This window comes from Microcaecilia unicolor, chromosome 14 (assembly GCF_901765095.1).
Source record: "Microcaecilia unicolor chromosome 14, aMicUni1.1, whole genome shotgun sequence".
Taxonomy (NCBI): Eukaryota; Metazoa; Chordata; class Amphibia; order Gymnophiona; family Siphonopidae; genus Microcaecilia; species Microcaecilia unicolor.
Window position 1 is genome coordinate 15432435 of NC_044044.1, and position 19988 is coordinate 15452422.

General features: G+C 45.5%; 2 protein-coding genes across 3 annotated transcripts; one reads left to right on the plus strand and one right to left on the minus strand.

Moving 5' to 3' along the window:
* Nucleotides 1-1523: 1523 nt before the first annotated feature.
* Nucleotides 1524-15457, minus strand: MPDU1 (mannose-P-dolichol utilization defect 1). The gene is made up of 7 exons (XM_030186898.1): nt 15325-15457; nt 11221-11286; nt 9315-9447; nt 9153-9238; nt 8914-9032; nt 8215-8325; nt 1524-3027 (listed from the first exon to the last, which is right to left on the minus strand). Exons 1-7 carry the CDS (start codon nt 15416-15418, stop codon nt 2899-2901), a joined length of 738 nt encoding a protein of 245 aa, XP_030042758.1. The 5' UTR covers nt 15419-15457; the 3' UTR covers nt 1524-2898.
* Nucleotides 15458-15668: 211 nt separating this feature from the next.
* Nucleotides 15669-17383, plus strand: LOC115457480 (protein ANTAGONIST OF LIKE HETEROCHROMATIN PROTEIN 1-like). Of its 2 annotated transcripts, none has more exons than XM_030186899.1 (2): nt 15669-15780; nt 15904-17383. In XM_030186899.1, exon 2 carries the CDS (start codon nt 15934-15936, stop codon nt 17257-17259), a length of 1326 nt encoding a protein of 441 aa, XP_030042759.1. In that variant the 5' UTR covers nt 15669-15780; nt 15904-15933; the 3' UTR covers nt 17260-17383. The 2 variants fall into 2 exon arrangements, with proteins under 2 accessions (XP_030042759.1, XP_030042760.1); XM_030186900.1 differs by having other exon boundaries at nt 15907-17383.
* Nucleotides 17384-19988: the final 2605 nt, after the last annotated feature.

Here is a 19988-nt window from a genome sequence, read left to right on the forward strand (position 1 = left end):
TTTCTGTTCCATAGGGAACCATCCTTTCCTTCCATGGTGCATTAATGATAGTTATCCATTATTTGTGTACAATTGTGCCTCTGTACGTGCTACACCCAGACTTCAACCATGTATACACCCGCCCTCAAACTACACACTATCGCATATAAGCACAATCTTACAGAACAGTGCATAGTCTGAATACTGGCATTTACTCAAGTATGTACGTACATACAAATGCAGGTAATCTTGGCACCTTCTTACAGAATTACCCACTAAGTCAGGGGTGGGCAATCGCGGTTCTCGAGGGTTGCAACCCAGCCAGATTTTCAGGATTTCCCCAATGAATAAGCACATTATCTTCAACAACCGTTGTATTTAATTATCAATCTTTATTAAAAGTTTAATTCAAAATTTAATCACGTTATCCATATTTTAAAACCTTTTCACACAAACCATCATCCACACCTTACTCTGACTCCCATTCGCACTAAACAGAATACCTACACCTCAGGGGTGTAGCTACGGGTGGGCCTGGATGGGCCCAGGCCCACCCAGTTTTGTCTCAGGCCCATCCTCACCTTCTCCCACCCCCGCCGTAGCGCTGCCTCCTCTCCTGCACTTCGCGGTCTCTGTCTCCCACCCTCGCGGCAGCGCTTTCAATTTGCTATCAGCGCTGCCTGCCTGACAGCTGACAGACGCGGCGCGACATCCTCCTGCTCCGGGGCCTTCCCTCTGCCGCGTTGATTCAACTTCCTGTTTACGCAGGGTGGATTGCACGCGGCAGAGGGAAGGTCCCGGAGCAGGACGTCGTCGCGCCGCGTCTGTCAGGCAGGCAGCGCCGATAGAGCGCTGCCACGGGGGTGGGAGATGGAGACCATGAAGTGCAGGACAGGAAGTAGCGCTACAGTGGGAGAAGGTGAGTGGAGGCAGCGCCGATAACTTTAAATGTGCTGCGCGTGTGTGCGGGGGGGGGGGGGGGGGGTTGTAGTGCCCACCCATCCAACCCGCTGGCCCACCCAAAAATTGTCTTCTGCTACACCACTGCTACACCTATATTGACAATTCTAAAAATCAAATACAATTCTCATTTCCATGTTCATCAAAAGTCTTCATTAGAAACTACAATTCAGCGGTCACTCTCTTCTTAAAGCCACAGTCCGTTTTCCCAAAAGAGTTAGTAATTCAATTTTCAAGTTATTGTCCAGAATTCTTCTTATAAGTCAGAAATTATATCTGCTCATGTACTCCGATTCATCCTCAATATGTGATAACTTTAGCTAGATGTTTTTTTATTTATTTGTAACATTTGTATCCCACATTTTCCCACCCATTAACAGGCTCAATGTGGCTTACAAAATACCGTAAAGGCGAACGCCAAGTCCGGTAGGATAAACAAATATAGATTGAAATAGGGGTCAGGTAAGGTTAGGGTATAAGGTACAATAAGAGTCAACGATAATAAGGAATATATATTGGCCAATACGATCTAAGGTTATGTTGTGTTGCAGAGTTGAAGCATTTAAGTAGGGTCAGTGGGATAGGCCTTGCAAACCAGGTAAGTCTTTAATGATCTCCTGAAGTTAAGATGGTCGTAAATCGTTTTCACAGTCTTTGGTAGTTATGGTGATTTGGTGTTAGCTGGCCAAAAATATTCCGTCATTGTTCTACAAGGCCTCTGGTACAGAAAGTTCCCACTACCCTCTAGAAACATAAAAGTTGAAGGTGGTAAATTATGTTCATGCTCTAAAGCAGCTATAGACTTCTTCCAAAGTCATTTTCAAAATTTAGTCCTCTTGAGACTCCAGGCTAGAGCTCTAGGAGTTAATCCACTTCCAATTGATAATCCTCATTCATCCGTTATTTTTCACTCCCATACATCAGATCGATACTGACTCGAGGATCACGGACTGCGGCTTTAAGAAGAGTGACTAACTTTGTTTGATCAATGAATGTGCACGAGATCTATTCACGTGCACTGCTTCCACTGTAAGCAAACAGATCTCGTGCACATTCATTGGGGAAATCCTAGAAACCCGACTGGCTTGTGGCCCTGGAGAACCGAAGCTGCTCACCCCTGCCCTAAGTAGTTAACTGTGGCGTGACCTGATGAAAAACAAAACAGAAAATATTGAATAGAAAAAAATACCAACCCTGAGATTTGGAATGTCAGTTTGCTTTGTTGCTACATTTTATCCGCTATTAAAAGCAGGAACTTTAGTGGACTTTGCTAAGCAGATGTATTATATAAGATGAGTTGGTTACTGTTGGATGTAATACAGCACAATCAACTAATCAAATTCACCTCCTGTCCCACAATGGTCCTGTATTCTAGGCTCTCTTTATCTAACAGGTCCAGAAAGACGTTAGACTGTATCTCTCAAGGGGCAGGATGGGGCAAATCGAGATCCTCTGCACCAGCAGGGAAAGGTAGGACCAGGGCCCCCATGGAGGCTACATCCAGAAGAAGTGGGGATGACTGACAATGCCACTAAATATGGTAAAAGGGGAGCTGCTAACTCTTTTTTTTGGGAAACAACGGACTGTACTACTTCAAGCTGGAAGGGGGAAACGGAAACTACCATTTCACCCCCTTTAGAAATGGGGAGATGGTATATGCCACTTGGGAAGGGGGGGGGGGGCAACGATTGTTTAACTGTATTGTTTTATTAATTTAAAATAATCAGTACAATATTATAATGCAGTTAGGTGTCCTACAACCGTAACCTCTCAGTTGCCTCTTATGGGCTAAGACCATCACATTGTTGGGAATGAGGTACAGTGGGCTGTAATGGCACACTGAGTTTGGCTGTGAGGTAAAGGCAAACAGTATGACCTTGTACCACAGAAGGAACGAGAGTGGAGATGACCGACAGCAGCGTCCCTCTCCCAGCCCACTTTCCACTGCTGTTCCCTAATTCAGTTGTATTTCTTCATCTTGGCCTTACTGGGGGTCACGTTCCAGTAGTAGAGCAGCTGGCAGGCAATGATCCCATTACACACTGAAGAGACAACGTATGTTAAGGCCATAAGAACATCTCCAGTTTCCTGTCACAAGAAAAAAAAGAAGAAAGCTTTCAGCTCCATGACTGAGCCACTGCAAACTATCCAGGCTGGTTCAGCTCGTTCATTGGAAAGAATATTTCTGCAGTGATCCTCTGCTACTTTATTCCTATGTTTTTCCGCTCTGCAAGTCCCAGCTCAGATGTTCCTCACTTTACTGGTGACACATCCCTTTCTATATCCTAAGACACTGCAGAGTGACAGCGGAATACAAAGCCTGATATGTGTTGTTAAATTTACCTGGCACTGTCCGGTTATATTGCTCAATGTTTGGATGCAAGATCTCCTAATAGTCCCTGGGGCAGGCATTTTGCCAAAACATGTCGGGCTTGGGTTGAATTTGTTCAAATAGGCTGAATTTTTATTGAATCAATCAAACCAACTGATGTTTTATGATTTTTAAAGGTTATTAAAAGCATACGTCTATGAGGATTTTTGTTTAAAGCTACTGCAGAGTGACAGCAGCATACAAAGCCTGGTGTGTGATATTAAATTTGCTTGGCACTTATCAGTGTATTCTCAGGATGATAAGAATTGCTTTGATAAGGCTGGGTCGGTGGTTCAGATGGTAAGTGTTTTGTACTTCCATATGAAAGGTCTCTGATTAGATTGCCAGGTTGATGCTTCATTCCCCAAGTCAGCTGGGGCAGGGGATGCTGGGAAAACAATGTTCATGGTCCTCGGAGGGAAGGAGGTTGCATGGGAAGTTAAATCTAGATGGTGAGGGCCCGTGACTAGAAGGTTCCAAAGGGAGCCAGAGTTCATGGCTGATCACTTTAATGACCCAATTAAGAAATTCATCGGCGTCATCTCGTACTTATCTTATTCTGCACTATCCTTCCTGCAGGAATCTAAAGTACACGTCAATCTATGCTTCATCCTTTTCATACATCAGCCCGCAATCCTGGAATGCCTTGCCGAGACAACAGAGAGAGACATTGGATCACCTGACATTTAAGAAATTACTAAAACGCAGTGGCGTAGGAAGGGGGGGGGGCGGTGGGGCGGTCTGCCCCGGGTGCACGCCGCTGGGGGGTGTCGGCGCCTCGCTGGTTCCTTGCTCTCTCTGCCCCAGAACAGGTTACTTCCTGTTCCGGGCGAGAGCAAGGAACCAGCGAGGCGCCGACACCCCCCAGCGGCGTGCTCTTGGTGGATTGGCCCTCCCACCCGCCTCTCACCGCCTTCCAGGTATGTTCTCGCGGGCGGGGCGGGGGTGTTGCGCTACGGAGGGGGGAGGGTCGTCGCGCTGCACCCGGGGGGGGGGGGTGCGCAGCGGCGACCCGCCCCGGGTGTCAGCTGCCCTCGCGACGCCACTGTAAAAACGTATTTGTTTAGTAAAGCCTATCCCAAAGCCCCCCGTTCTCTTTAAACCCCTATTTCCGTTTGTCAGATTTCCTGCTTTTTTACCTTTGTCTGCTTTCCTTTGGTTGCTCCCGATTTCCCATCCGTATTCTCTTATTTAGCTGCTTACGTTCTGTTTTTGTTACTTTCTATTTTACTGTTATATCCTGTTGTATTATGTAATTTTACTGTAACTTTGTTAGCCACATTGAGCCCGCACATGCTGGGAAAATGTGGGATACAAGTGAACCAAATAAATATCTGGTTGGGTGGGGAGTCGGTAGAATATAAAACAGGGGAAAAATCCCTAGGTAGTATGAATAAAGGTTCATGATACCAGAACCCAGTCTGGCTCTGAATGAGCCAGAAAAAAAAAAAAAAAAAAAAAGGAGCAGGAGACAACTGCCAGCTCAAAACTGATTTCTAACCATATCTTAACTTGATTTGATTGTTTTATGTACCTTATTGTCCACCCCTTTGAATGAGTACTCAAAAAATGGTATATAAATGTTTTTATTTTAGTTACATTTGTACCCTGCGCTTTCCCACTCATGGCAGGCTCAATGCGGCTTACATGGGGCAATGGAGGGTTAAGTGACTTGCCCAGAGTCACAAGGAGCTGCCTGTGCCTGAAGTGGGAATCCAACTCAGTTCCTCAGTTCCCCAGGACCAAAGTCCACCACCCTAACCACTAGGCCACTCCTCCACTGTTGCTACTATTTGAGATTCTACATGGAATGTTGCTATTCCACTAGAAGTCGGCCCTTGCAGATCACCAATGTGGCCGCGCAGGCTTCTGTGAGTCTGACGTCCTGCACATACGTGCAGGACGTCAGACTCACAGAAACAGAAGCCTGCGCAGCCTTGTACATGGAATGTTGCTAGTGGAATAGCAACATTCCATGTAGAATCTCCAATAGTAGCAACATTCCATGTAGAATCTCCAATAGTATCTATTTTATTTTTGTTACAATTGTACCCTGCGCTTTCCCACTCATGGCAGGCTCAATGCGGCTTACATGGGGCAATGGAGGGTTAAGTGACTTGCCCAGAGTCACAAGGAGCTGCCTGTGCCTGAGGTGGGAATCAAACTCAGTTCCTCAGTTCCCCAGGACCAAAGTCCACCACCCTCCCTAACCACTAGGCCACTCCTCCACTAAATAAAGCTGTTACAGAAGAATAAAAACAAAACCATAATCACACTGTGAGTTTTGCAAGTCAATTTTTCTCTGCAGTGTTTGGATTTTCTTTTTTTTTAATCACTTCAGCAGCTTGGAATGATCTGTTTTAAGGGCCTTTTTACTAAAGGGCGGTAAGCCCTTAGGGGGAGGATTTCTATAAACAGTGCCTAAAAAATTGGTGTCCAAAACAAATTAAAACATGTAGCAGTATTCTATAAACTGCGTCTAAAGTTAGACGCGGTTTATAGAAAGCGCTTAAGCCCAAGGATCACACCAACATTTAGACACAGTCATTTGCACCAATGAAATCGTGGTGCAAGTGCCCGCACCTATATTTATGTATTCGCTAGGCATACATAACTATTTAATGGTGAAGGGAGTGCATCAATCAACTACTTCATTATACTCAGCTTCACATCGAATAAATACTTAATCAAAACATTATGGTCAAATTAGGCGATTTTCTTTCAATAGGATTGTCAGATCAGCGTGTGTGCTTCCATCATGGCTAAACTGAGCCAAGCGTGATTCAAGAGGCAACATCGCAATCCTCATTAATCATAATATAAGTTTTTATCTTTCTTTTATATGGTCTGTGCCAGAGCTGGTGGTGGGAGGCGGGACTGGAGGTTGGGAGGCAGGGATAGTGTTGGGCAGACTTATACGGTCTGTGCCAGAGCCGGTGGTGGGAGGCAGGGATAGTGCTGGGCAGACTTATACGGTCTGTGCCAGAGCCGGTGGTGGGAGGCAGGGATAGTGCTGGGCAGACTTATACGGTCTGTGCCAGAGCCGGTGGTTGGGAGGCGGGGCAGACTTATACGGTCTGTGCCAGAGCTGGTGGTGGGAGGCGGGACTGGAGGTTGGGAAGCGGGGATAGTGCTGGGCAGACTTATACGGTCTGTGCCAGAGCTGGTGGTGGGAGGCGGGACTGGAGGTTGGGAGGCAGGGATAGTGTTGGGCAGACTTATACGGTCTGTGCCAGAGCCGGTGGTGGGAGGCAGGGATAGTGCTGGGCAGACTTATACAGTCTGTGCCAGAGCCGGTGGTTGGGAGGCGGGGCTGGTGGTTGGGAGGCAGGGATAGTGCTGGGCAGACTTATACGGTCTGTGCCAGAGCTGGTGGTGGGAGGCGGGGCTGGTGGTTGGGAGGCGGGGATAGTGTTGGGCAGACTTATACGGTCTGTGCCAGAGCCGGTGGTTGGGAGGCGGGGCTGGTGGTTGGGAGGCGGGGATAGTGCTGGGCAGACTTATACGGTCTGTGCCCTGAAGAGGACAGGTACAAATCAAAGTAGGGTATACACAAAAAGTAGCACACATGAGTTGTCTTGTTGGGCAGACTGGATGGACCATGCAGGTCTTTTTCTGCCGTCATCTACTATGTTACTCACTATTATAGATTATGTAGAGATTGCATCGTTATTATTAGTCTTCAATTGAATACTTAGCTTTCTCAGCTTTAGTAGAGTTCATACTGGAGACTCAGTTTCACCTATATTTAAGCACGGAGCTCCCTTATTTCTATAATTACGCTCGTAACTAAAAGTCATGCCTCGATCTGCCCATGGCCCTCCCATTTCTGACTCACGCCTAAATTTCCGTGCATAAATGTTAACTGAATCTAACCAGTGCTAATAATTGCTTGCTAAAAAGCCGATTATTGGCACCAATTAGATATTCAATTAAAATGAGCGTGAAAATTGGGCGCACGTACATTGTTTAGCACTTTTTATAGAATTAGGGGGTTAATGCACAGTTAGCACACGCTATCGCAGAACATGTTAAAGCATTTTGCGGTATTTTATCTTTTTGCGTGCGGTAACCCGTGCATTACCTAATTTAAAAAATATTTTTGGGAGGGGGCATGTCATTTATTTATTTGTTACATTCCTATCCCACATTTTCCCACCTATTTGTAGGCTCAATGTGGCTTATATAGTATCGGAGAGGCCTTTGCAGGCTCCGGTGTGAACAAATACAGGACGATGTTGTGGTAAGATCAAGTTCATGTGGCCCAGCCCCATTATGGAATCTGAGAACGGAAGAGTTGTGTTATGTCCATTACGTGCTTTAGTTTGGTTGTGTTGCAGAGATTAGGCACTTAAGTTGGATCGGTAGGGTATGGTTTTTAGTGATTTCCGGAAGTTTAGGTGGTCGTACGTCGTTTTCAAGGCCTTTGGTAATGCGTTCCACAGTTGTGTGCTTATGGATGAAAAACTAGATGGAATTCGTTGCCAGAGAATGTGGTAAAGCAGTTAGTTTAGCAGGGTTTAAAAAGGTTTGGATAATTTCCTACAAGAAAAGTCCATAAGCCATTATCAAAACGGACTTGAGAAAATCCACTGCTTATTTCTAGGATAAAGCAGCATAAAGTCAGTTTTACTGTTCTGGGATCTAGCCAGGTGCATGTGACCTGGATGGGCCACTGTTGGAAACAGTATACCGGGTTTGGTGGACCTTCGGTCTGTCCCAGTATGGCAACGCTTATTTTGCAGATCGTTTGCCTTGTTGTTTTTTGGCAACGCTTATGTTCTTATCTGGGTAAGATGGCCACCCCCAGACAGCACCAGATGAACTGCGGGGAAGCAGCATGGCTGAACTCTCTCATCTACCCTCTGTCCACTTCCCATCTCCCCCCAGTCGGCAGCACTCACTTGTACAGAGGTGAATATGCGAGCCAGAGAGCCTGCAAACAGCAAGAAAACCGTGATGGCTGACAGTTGACCAGTGTGTCCATTTCGATAGTTAGATACTGCCTGAATGAGCTAGAAGAGGAAAGAGGCAGCAGTTAGGGGAGAAACAGAGTCCATGTTCTTAGGACTAGTCATGGTGACAGGCCCCCATCACACACATGAGAAACTAACACAGTAACAGCAGTTGATGGTAAATAAAGAATATATTGGCCCAACCACTCTGCCCAGTTGAAAATCATTTCACTTTGGATAGATGAGTGTATAAATTTCCCATATGGACTGACTTTTGCATGACCTTCCAACTCTTTCACCTACCAATCATGCTCCAAATTCCTTAAAGTACTGGTCTCTATGACCTCCAACAGTAGGCCAACATTTTTAATGGATGTTGAGCATAGCTGGGCAGATATAGAATAAATACAGTGACTGCCTCCTGTCATGCACATATGGAACTAGTCATAGATCCCAACTTCTATCATGCACACGGTAAAAAGACAGGTAGAACGACAGAGCCTTGAAAAAGCACATGCAACAGTATCACCAGCCTGACCGCTGCCTCTCACAAGGACCTCCTCGTCTTTGGTTTCTGCTTTGGATCAACGGATCTGGTCTGAGGCAATAGATGAGCTTCCTGGTCGGGAGCTGCCAAGCCTCACTCACCCGGCTGAAGATCACAGCTGGCATGTTGGAAGCTTGAAGTAACGTCACCACCGCCATAGGGGTCAAAGGGGATAGCAGGAAAGACAACAGGGCCAGGTACACGACCAGGAAGAGGGCGCCTAAGTCCAGAACAAAGAAGAGATACGTGTGAAACACAGAGACATGGCAGGTGCAACCACATCGTCCCACGGTCCCTCCTCCCCTAGGCATGGCTGCATTCGAAAGCCAAGTGACTTTACCTTTCAGTGTCTGCCCCGAGTAATGCTGTATGAGGAAGGCAATGGTGATGGTTTGCAGCATCAGAAAGAGAGCTTCTCCCCAGGAGCTACGGGAAGAGGAAAAAGACGGTCAACCACACACAGGTAGAGAGAGACCTGGACTGAAGCAGAGGCATGTCTCACCTGAAGGGGAAGCTGTTGGCGATGCTGTACGTCATGGTCCCAGTGATAGCCAGTAGCTCCAACAGCACAGAGCTGAAACTCAGCCCCTCAACGCTTTGTGCTCTCATAATCTTGAAAATCTGCGGCAGCTTCACTGTGGAGACCAAGTCAGAAGGAAAAGAGCTAAAGGGAAGGTGCATTTTTCCCCCCTGCTATAACAGACGTATACCCTCCTGTGTGATAAAGCCGACCATAAACCTTCTGCACATAAAAAATGACAATCTCCGGTACCCGCTCTCAAGATCCCGCGGCTTCTTTTTACACGGGGAATGCTTTAAGACTCCTACCCAGTAGCCGTATTCTGCTCGGAGCTCAAGCGAGAAACCCTGTGGTAATCTCAAAGTTAGACTGCTACGGATATCCCCAGTTCAGTTATAACGTCCAAAAAATGTCCAAATTGGGAAGGGAGGGAAGGGAAATGGGACTTGATATACTGCCTTTCTGTGGTATTTTGCAACTACATTCAAAGCGGTTTACATATATTCAGGTACTTATTTTGTACCTTGGGCAATGGAGGGTTAAGTGACTTGCCCAGAGTCACAAGGAGATGCAGTGGGAATCGAACCCAGTTCCCCAGGATCAAAGTCCGCTGCACTAACCACTAGGCTACACCGCCACTAGCAACATTCCATGTAGAATCTCAAATAGGCTGGGATTCTGGAATCTTGTTATTCTTTGGGGTTCTACATGGAATGTTGCTACTCTTTGAGATTGTGCATGGAATTCCTGTTAATGGGACTTAATATACCGCATTTCTATAGTTTTTGCAACTACATTCAAAGCAGTTTACATATATTCAGGTACTTATTTTGTACCTGGGACAATGGAGGGTGAAGTGACTTGCCCAGAGTCACAAGGAGCTGCAGTGGGAATCAAACCCAGTTCCCCAGGATCAAAGTCCACTGCACTAACCACTAGGCTACGCCTCCACTGGTATTTACGAAACACATTTTAAAGACATTTTTCTATGTAGTTCATCTGATGTGCATCCAAATCACAAGAAGGCATGTCAGGGGTGGGATGTGGGCGTTCTCACAACTTGGGACAATTTTCTGCCATAACCGAATAAAGCAAAAACTTCCAGGGCTAAAAGTTGGTCATTTTGGTCTAGACCTGGTTTAATGACAACTAAGTCACAAAAAGGTACCCTAAATGACCAGATGACCACTGGAGGAATAAGGGAATGACCCCCTCCTCCTTACTCTCCCAGTGATTATTGACCCCCTCCCACCCCCCCAAAAATGTGAAAGAAACAGTACATACCAGCCTCTATGACAACTTCAGATATTATGGCCAGTCCTTTTAGAGCAGAGAGCAGGACCCTGGAGTAGCCTAGTGGTCGGTGCAGTGCACTGTAGAGACGGAAACCCAGGCCTATATCCCACTCCCTAACTCGTACATTTGTGGTGGAAAGATTGAGCCATCCAAAGCCCACCAAAAACCTACTGTACCCACATATAGGGGGCATGCGATGAAGCTACAAAGTAGTAAATTTAATACGAATCAGAGAAAATATTTCTTCACTCAATGTGTAATTAAACTCTGGAATTCGTTGACAGAGAATGTGGTAATTCTAAAATGGCTACGTCCGCCACTTGATTTTTGGATGTTTTCAACACAACGTTCAAAGTCAGATTTAGACGTCAAATCGAAAATGCCCCTCCACGTGACTTATCTGTGTTCATACGGAATCAATGACACAGCCGGGGCTTAGAACCAACTCGGGTTCTGCAGATTTACAGGTCTCTGCTCTAACCACATCGGGTGTCCTCGCCAGCGCTGCTGTGAGCCGTGAATTTCAGGAGGACTTATAAAGGATCAAAACAAAACCGTGAGAAAGTTGAAAGAATTTGGGAGGATGCCATACCCATGAGCGATCCAGCGATGATGCCAATTCCCAGCAGTTTGCTGATGAGGATCTTCAAGCAGGCAACTAGAAGGAGTAAAGATAAAAAGAAAGAAGCCAAAGTGAGCACAAGGAGCAAGCAGGTGGACTTTCTCGTGGGAGCCACTAGGGGCAGACTACAACTATAGACACAAGGAGGTTTCTTCACAGGAACGCACAGTGTTTCAAGAGAAGAGAGTCTTTCAACACCGGTACAACAGACAAGAGACATTGTAAAGCTAATCACATCATTTTTTATATCAGTTCAGGTCAGAGTTCCCCAGCCCTTTTAGTTCTGTGGACCCTTTATTAACCTCCAGTTCATCCTACCGCTCTTCCTGGTCCCTCTCCTGTCTCCAGACTCCCCACTATGCTTCTTATCTCCCTTCCACTTCTTGTCTCAACCAGTCTCTCTCTCTCCCTCAAGCCAGTCCCCACCAGTCTCATGCTCTTTCTCTCCCTTCTCCAGCCAATTCATCCTCCCTCTCTTTTTCTTTCTGGCCCCCCTCCAGCCCCACCAGCCTCTCTCTTTTCTGTGTCCTACAGACTCTATGACTGTGTACTGAACATCACAAGTCCTGAGAAGTTCTTGCAGTGACAGGTTTTGATATATTCCATCATTACAAGAAACACAGACAGACCTAGCCACACAACACACAAAGACTCCCGAGGCAGGCCACTGGGCCGAAACACGTCTAACTAAATAGACGCCTATAGGAATATTATGTGCATCTATATGCCATTTTATGCACACACTTTGCCGCAAGCTAGCTGAATCAGCTATTGAACAGTACTAGACATCCCGTGGTGGGTCTCTAGAAGAAGCCGTCGCGTAACGGGTCCCCGTCGGGACCCCAGCCTTATGGACGATTTGGAAAACTAGCTGTGCGCTTCAGACTAAGCTAAGTTTATTTTCTTTTGCTCGTTTTGGTGGATGTCAATTGTGAAATAAAGTTTTTAAGTGTTTTGGATCCACTAAACGTTAAATTTTTCTGGGAGGTTTTTCTGACCTATGATTATTGATGGACCGACCACACTTATGAAACACTGTAATTGAAGTCAGCACAGATTATGGATTTGGGTCGTTATGAGGTCTTTTCCTCCCTATTTTTGAGAAATTATATTTGGTTCCTGCATCCCTGTATCATATTATATGTACCATTTACTTAGTTTAGATAAGCTCTGTGATATTTATGGTATTTTGATCCTTTATATTTTGTTTGTAGCAACATAGGGAAAGGGGACTTGATATACTGCCTTTCTGTGGTATTTTGCAACTACATTCAAAGCGGTTTGCATATATACAGGTACTTATTTTGTCCTTCCGTACACCCCTTCCCGTGCACTCCTTTCCCTGGATAAATCCTTCTTATCTGTTCCCTTCTCCGCTACTGCCAACTCAAGACTTCGCTCCTTCTGTCTTGCTGCACCCTACGCCTGGAATAGACTTCCTGAGCCCCTACGTCTTGCCCCATCCTTGACCATCTTTAAATCTAGACTGAAAGCCCACCTCTTTAACATTGCTTTTGACTCGTAACCACTTGTATCCACTCGCCTCCACCTACCCTCCTCTTTCCTCTACACATTAATTGATTTGTTTGCTTTATTTTTTGTCTACTAGATTGTAAGCTCTTAGAGCAGGGACTGTCTTTCTTCTATGTTTGTGCAGCGCTGCATATGCTATGTAGCGCTATAGAAATGCTAAATAGTAGTAGTAGTACCTGGGGCAATGGAGGGTTAAGTGACTTGCCCAGAGTCACAAGGAGCTGCAGTGGGAATCGGAATGTCCATCTTATAAAATGTACATCAACTACTATAATGCATCCATCGACAACAAGATAAAGACAATTCTGTATCAGGTCACAAACCATCAGAGGTGAACTTCTCTTACTCATGTAGGGAAGAATCTTGTCTTCACCTTTTATCATCATTGCTCCATTCAAAACTTTTAATCTAGATTTTCTATAAATCAATTTCTTCTTTATTTCATTTCAACTCCTGGAAATCCATAACTTGACACCATCGCTCTCCTATCTGAGCTCTTGGTTTACTTCTCAGAGAGAGTATAGATAAGGAGGATTGGCGGAGCGGGAGGGGTTTGTTAGGGATTACTCAATGTATTATGATTTTGCTTCAGACAACGCACCAGTGATGCATTGCGCTGAAGCGTCAATAGTGAATCTTGTGCTTTGGATCGTCTTCTGCAATTGTTATTGTTTGGGTGCAAGATTATCAATTAAAAAAAATAATAATAATGTGAAGAAGTGCAGAGTGACACACTTGGGGTGTAGAAATCCAAAGGAGCTGTATGCAATAGGGATGGTGAAAGGCTCATATGCATGGACCGGAGGCGTTAATATCTGGGAATTTCAAAGTGGCAAGGCAGTGGCCAAAGTGAGGATGCCAGGCTGCATACAGAGAGGCATAACCACAGAAAGGAAGAGGCGTTACTGCCTCTGTACAAGTCATTGGCAGCCCCACTTGAAGTACTGTGTTCAATTTAGAGGTTGTATCTTGTTAAGGATATTAAAAGTCTTCAAACTGTTCAGAGGGAGACAACTAGAATGGTATGAAATCTGCACCAGAAGACATAGGAGAACAGACTTAAAGACCTGAATATGTATACCTTACAGGAAAGGAGGGACAGGGGAGATATGATACAGACATTTAAATACTTGAAAGGTATTAATATGCAAACAAACCTCTTTCAGAGACAGGGAAGTGGCAGAAGTAGAGGACATGAACTGAAGTTGTAAGGAGGTAAACTTTAGAGTAACATCAGGATATAGTTGTAAATGGAAAGGGTGGTGGATGCTGGAAATGCTCTCCTGTTGGAGGTGGTAGGAACAAAAACAGTAAAAGGATCAAAAAAAAAAAAGGCACATACAAAAAGATCCTATATGTTTATACTGTCTTTGTTATTATTTCTTATAGTTTTTTTAAATCTGTTTCATTTCCTTACTGTAAAGAGTTATTTTATGGGGTTTGACATTTTTTTGGATTAGTTAACTCAATACTCCATTACTTTAGGCGGATTATAAATATGTGAATTAATTAAATAGGAAGAGGGTGCAATCCAAGCAAAAAACTTAAATGACCTTCACAGAAGGGCATACAAGGATGTAACCTGTATGGAGTGGCATGTACAACCCTAAACAAGGACAACAAGTGGGGGTAACTTGCACAGATACAAATGCAGCAAATAAATAAATAAATAAATAAGCAAAGACAAAGAGTGGGTAACCTGCATGGAGCAGGTAAGCCCAAGTCTCCTTATTGGGCAGACTAAATGGACCATACTGATCTTTCTATGCCATGTGTTCATATATTAGTTTTTGAAATGTTTATATTTTTTTGTTTTATGTTTTGTGTGTGTTTGTTTTTTGTTTTTTTGCCACTCTGGTCCTTCTCAGTTGCCCTGAAGAAGCCATTACTTTGGTGAAACAGGCCATGTGGGGACCAATCTTGAGTTATGAGATACTTATAACCTTTGGAAGCACTTATATAGACACAGGCACATTCTAGTAGAGTAATTTATATATGTTTTGTTTGAAGGGTGGTTGCATACTTTTGATTGCTCATTGTATGTATATTTTTTTTCTTAACACCATTTCTTTGTATTCATTGATTGAATTAGGGGGGTATCTGGCCTCTTTTTGTGTTGACCCTTAGCACTGTACAAATAACCATTAATTAATAAATGCAGGCGCTCTGGGCCCTTGCTCTTCATCAGCCCTCTGAGCCTGGTCACTAGATGTCACCATTGTGTGTCCACTGAGACTCCTTCCTCCTAAAACTGTGGAAACAAACTAACTCGTCCATACAGTCACCAATCACAGGAGTACACGAGCTGCAATACGCCTCTACTGCTTATTTATTAGCTTTCACTTCTACAAATAAATATAATATCCATAGTCTGAGGGGAGGGGCCAAAGAAGGGATTTGCCCAAATCAAAGATGAACGTCAGTGGCTTTCTCACCACTTCCTAGGATCTGCTTCCGGTCGGAAGATTTGTGCCCAATTTCAAAGTCCTCCCCCACCAACTCCCTTCGCTCCTATTATTGCAGAGCCCGCGGAGGTCTCACCGTGCAGCAGGTTGAAGTGCAGGAAAAACTCGTCATAGCAGAACTCCGACATCAGAAAAGGGACCAGTACCCGTCTCATCGCCTCCTCCGCCATCTTGGTAAAGGGCAAAAAAGGGGAGAAAAAAAATCTCCAGGAAATACACACTACTGGTGCTTTTTGCGCGGTGGAGGGGCTGGAGCGCATGCGCGAGAGGCTGGAGGGCCGTTGCGATGAGCGATCTACGCGTGCGCAGAATATAGTGGCTGCTACATCACGTGACGTGGGGACACTTACGTGCCGGAAGCGGATGGAAGGCTGGCAGGCGCGTGCGTACTAGGAGGATTACTGTCGTGAAAAATATCCCTCGGGGTGAGAAATAGTCTTGGAAGTGACTGCCTGCTCCTTGCTGCGCTTGCGTTGTCTTAAAGGGGGCCATAATAATACTGCAGAGTGGTTTTGAGAAACTGTTTTTGAAGGTATGAACTGAGAAGTATTTGTGTGTGTGGACCTGTTTCTAATTTACCTGTAAAACCAGATTATAGATATAGATATACATTTCATTGAAGCATAATAAACTCAGCATTTCAATGCCCCTACAGCAGCATCATATCCAGGAGGAAGATGAGGCCATGCCAGGCCAGGAGGAGGAAGAAGATGATGCAGTGGTGGCCCTATCAAAAGGGGCGGTGGCCACATGTCTGCTTTACTATGTGCGCCTTCAGAGGGAGAGGCGAAGAAGGGAGCGGGACCGTCGGCAGCGGGTACAGCTGTACTGTCGGCTGAAGGCCAAGCAGAGGCGACAGTTTGCTGCACTCTGGAACAGTAAAGCGCTGAGCATGAGTGACATTGGTGCTGGCAGTTGTCGTCTCTGGAGCAAAGCACGCTGCTCCTCCTCCTGGGACACAGTGACAGGGAGGGCCTTCAGCAACTTAGATTGGATGGAGAACTTTCGTATGGGAAAGGCAACTTTTTATTATCTCTGCAGCCGGCTGCGGCTGCCCGACCAACGGCAGGGCACTATCATGAGGCGGGCCATTGCCGTGGAGGTGCGCCTGGCCATGACGTTTTGGCGGCTGGGGTCCTGCTGTGAGTACCGCACCATTGAGCGGCTCTTTGGGGTGTCCCGCTCTACGATATGCAAAGTCATTCGAGAGGTTTGTGAAGCTGTGGTGAGCATCCTGACACCCACGTATGTTCGAGCACCTGATGGGCCGGCCCTTCAGGATGCACTGAGTCAGTTTGAGGAACGTTATGGGCTCCCTCAGGTGGCGGGTGTGGTCAGTGCTCTTCATGTCCCTATCCGAGCGCCTAATGAGACTACAAACAGCTATTTCAATGCAAAAGGTTGGTACTCTGTCATCCTGCAGGCTGTGGTGGACCACCAGTTTTGTTTCTGGGACCTTAATGTTGGCTGCCCTGGCAAAATCTCCCATGCCCGAGTGCTTGCCAATTCCGAACTCTACGACCGAGCTAGCAGGGGTGTTCTCTTTCCTGCTGCCTCCAAGAACATCGCTGGAGTGGATGTGCCCATCTACCTCTTAGGTGACTCAGCTTACCCACTCCTTCCGTGGTTGATGACCCCATTCCTTGGTGTGCCCGGGGTCCTGACGTCAGAGCAGCACAGCTTCAATGAGCGATTGGCCACTGCGAGGCTCCTGGCAGAGGTTGCCTTCACTAGGCTGAAAGGCCGCTGGCGCTGCCTTATGAAACATAATGACATGGATGTGGCCTTCCTGCCCACTCTGATTGCTGCTTGCTGCACCCTGCACAACATATGTGAACTTCATGGTGACCAGTTCAACCCAGAATGGGCCCAGAGAGGTGGGAGCTCACCAGAGGAGGAAGACTTTGACCAGCCCATCTCTGAAGCTGAAGAAGGCCACCCTGTGGACAGCGAGGATAAAGTAGCTGCCATGGAGATCCGGAATGTGATTTCATTAACTTTGCAAAATTGAAAGGAGAGAGGTAGTGAGACTAATTTTGGACAAAAGCATGCAAAAGGGGGAGCTATTTGCATTATCCTATATAATAAAACGCACCTCCAACATTCTGAAGCTGACTGCATGGCTGAGGCATTCCTGCTCTCTGTATCCAACTCCTGAATTGACATCACGTACTTCCGGGTTCGTCACAAGCAGAAGTGACCAACCACACGAGGTTTCTCGGCTTCAGAATGTTGGAGGTGCATTCTATTAAATAGGATTGGTCAGTTCCTTGAAGCACAGCCAGAGCTCAGCGTCCTGCACAGTAACACTCAGACACCAGAGAGAGAGTGGGGGGCCTGACACCAGAGAGGGGGGGGGGAGGTATCTCTGTCACACACACACTCTCTCTCACACACACACACACACACTCTCTCTCTCTCTCTCTCTCTCACAGTCAATGTCTTTCTCTCTCTCACTCTCACACACTGTCTCTCACACACTCTATGTCTCACACTGTATCACATTCACTCTCTATGTGTCACACAGTCACTCACACACTCTTGGTCTCATACACTCAGTCTCACAGAGAGTCTGTATCTCACACACACTCTCTCGCAAACATTGTATCTGTGTGAAACACACTCTCACACTGTGTCTCACATACGCACTTGCACACGCTCTCATTCTCACACACACACACTCTCTCTCACACACACACTCGCACATTGACTCTCTCTCACACACAGTCACTCTCACATACACTCTCTCAAACATACACACTCCGAGGAAAACCTTGCTAGCGCCCGTTTCATTTGTGTCAGAAACGGGCCTTTTTTACTAGTTATTGTATAATTGTATAACTTTTATATTAGTCCAGGAAAATGCCTCTTCATCTGCTGAGGGTTAGAAGACAATCCCCCCCCTCAACTCATTCCAACAGAGTACATTATGCCATTATGGTAGGGGCTTTCTATGCTGATTTTGAAAGCAAGCAGGTGTGTGTTGCCTTGTTCTTTTGGTATTTTTACAGTATTACAGATGATTCTTGTTTGTCAGGGCAGTAAAGACCAGTCTCACATTTCTGAACCCCACCCCCTGCCCGCAGTAGCATTATACAATATAACATGGCACTTGTAAGGCTTGGTGTGGCCCGCTCGGTGACTTGGCAAAGCACAGTATTCTTGTTAAGTATGGGATCAATATTCAAAAGATTTGACTGCCCCACTGAGCTGGTAGATTTTGAACGAACAGGTTGTTGCCTGCAGAAAAAGAGGTAGAGCCGGAGGAGCTGACGAGACGTTGATTTTCATTACGGACAAAATCACCCCCAAATAGAAAATAACAAGGGATTTAAACCATAAAGCGATAAGTGGGGGAAAGGATATTTGGCTATAAAAATCACTACCGTGGTTCCGTGAGCCATAAATATATGGAGGAATAGCCTAATGGGCTGAGAACCCAGGGAACTGGGTTCGATTCCCTCTGCAGCTCCTTGTGACCCTGGGCAAATCACCTTAACCTCCATTGTCCCAGGTACAAAAAAATGAGTTTGTTTTCCACTAAGGACAAAGAAAACACCTGAAGGCAGTATGTAAACCACAGAAAGATAGTATATCAAAATTTGTTGCCGGAGAACGTGGTGAAGGCAGTTAGCTTGGCAGAGTTTAAAAAGGGGTTAGACGGTTTCCTAAAGGACAAGTCCATAAACCGCTACTAAATGGACTTGGGGAAAAAGCCACAATTCCAGTATAGAATGTTTGTACGTTTGGGAAGCTCGCCAGGTGCCCTTGGCCTGGATTGGCTGCTGTCGTGGACAGGATGCTGGGCTCGATGGACCCTTGGTCTTTTCCCAGTGTGGCATTGCTTATGTACTTATAATGAAATAAAATAAGTAATTGAATTAAAAAAAATTCAGGCCAGTGATTATAGCTCTTTAGCCATCATCTGATCTGCCACTCATAGTGCTGACAGTGAAAAACAGTTTGTCCCTTGTATAGCCAAATTGTCCACAAAGAAATGCTAATGTATGAAAACTGCCATTTCAAATATAACCAAATTGAAATAATTACTTACCTGAGCCAGTCAATAGCTGTCCGACAGAGTACTGTGTTTCGGTTGACCTTCATCAGGGACCGTCCTGAAATGTAATGGCTACTGGTCATCACTGTAGCGTCGTCTTGCGTTTCTCAAACTGTGGTGGTCAGCTAAGGTCATAGAGGCAAGTCTGGTCAGGGAAGAGTGCTGTCCTGGAAAATGTTATCCAACTATATTCCCCAGACCTATCTGGGTAAGTCCTGCTTCATATCTAGATATTATTATCAGGATAACTTACCTGCCCAGCGTATTTTTTGAATACGGGGCTCTAAGGGTTAGATTTACTCAAAGACTCTACTGGATTAGCTGGTGGGCTATATGCATTAACGTACGTTATTTACCACAGGTTCAATTTTATACTGTGGGAATTATTTCCTGATCACATGTTCTGAGATGGTAACAATTCACTTTTGTAAATCTAGAAGCCAAGAACAGGTTTAGCAAAGGAAGTATAACAGTGAAGCACATTTTTATAGTGCTATATCTAACTATATCTCCTACCTCACTCCCCTCTCCATTGCCTATTTCTACCTATTCATCTTGCCTTTTATTCTGATATATTTTACTTTTACCCTCTAATAATGTTCTGTATTCCTTTTACTAAGTAAGCCGCATTGAACCTGCTTTGAGTGGGAAAGTGCGGGGTACAAATGTAATAATCAAAC

What these genes read in the sequence shown, in the direction of transcription:
- MPDU1 (XM_030186898.1), bottom strand. Translation starts at nt 15,418, where the DNA reads ATGGCGGAGGAGGCGATGAGACGGGTACTGGTCCCTTTTCTGATGTCG. An exon ending in GCACTTCAACCTGCTGCACG is followed by an intron (nt 11,287 to 15,324) that starts GTGAGACCTCCG and finishes TACTCCTTCTAG; the next exon opens with TTGCCTGCTTGAAGATCCTC. An exon ending in CATCGCTGGATCGCTCATGG is followed by an intron (nt 9,448 to 11,220) that starts GTATGGCATCCT and finishes TGGTCTCCACAG; the next exon opens with TGAAGCTGCCGCAGATTTTC.
- LOC115457480 (XM_030186899.1), top strand. Translation starts at nt 15,934, where the DNA reads ATGCCAGGCCAGGAGGAGGAAGAAGATGATGCAGTGGTGGCCCTATCA.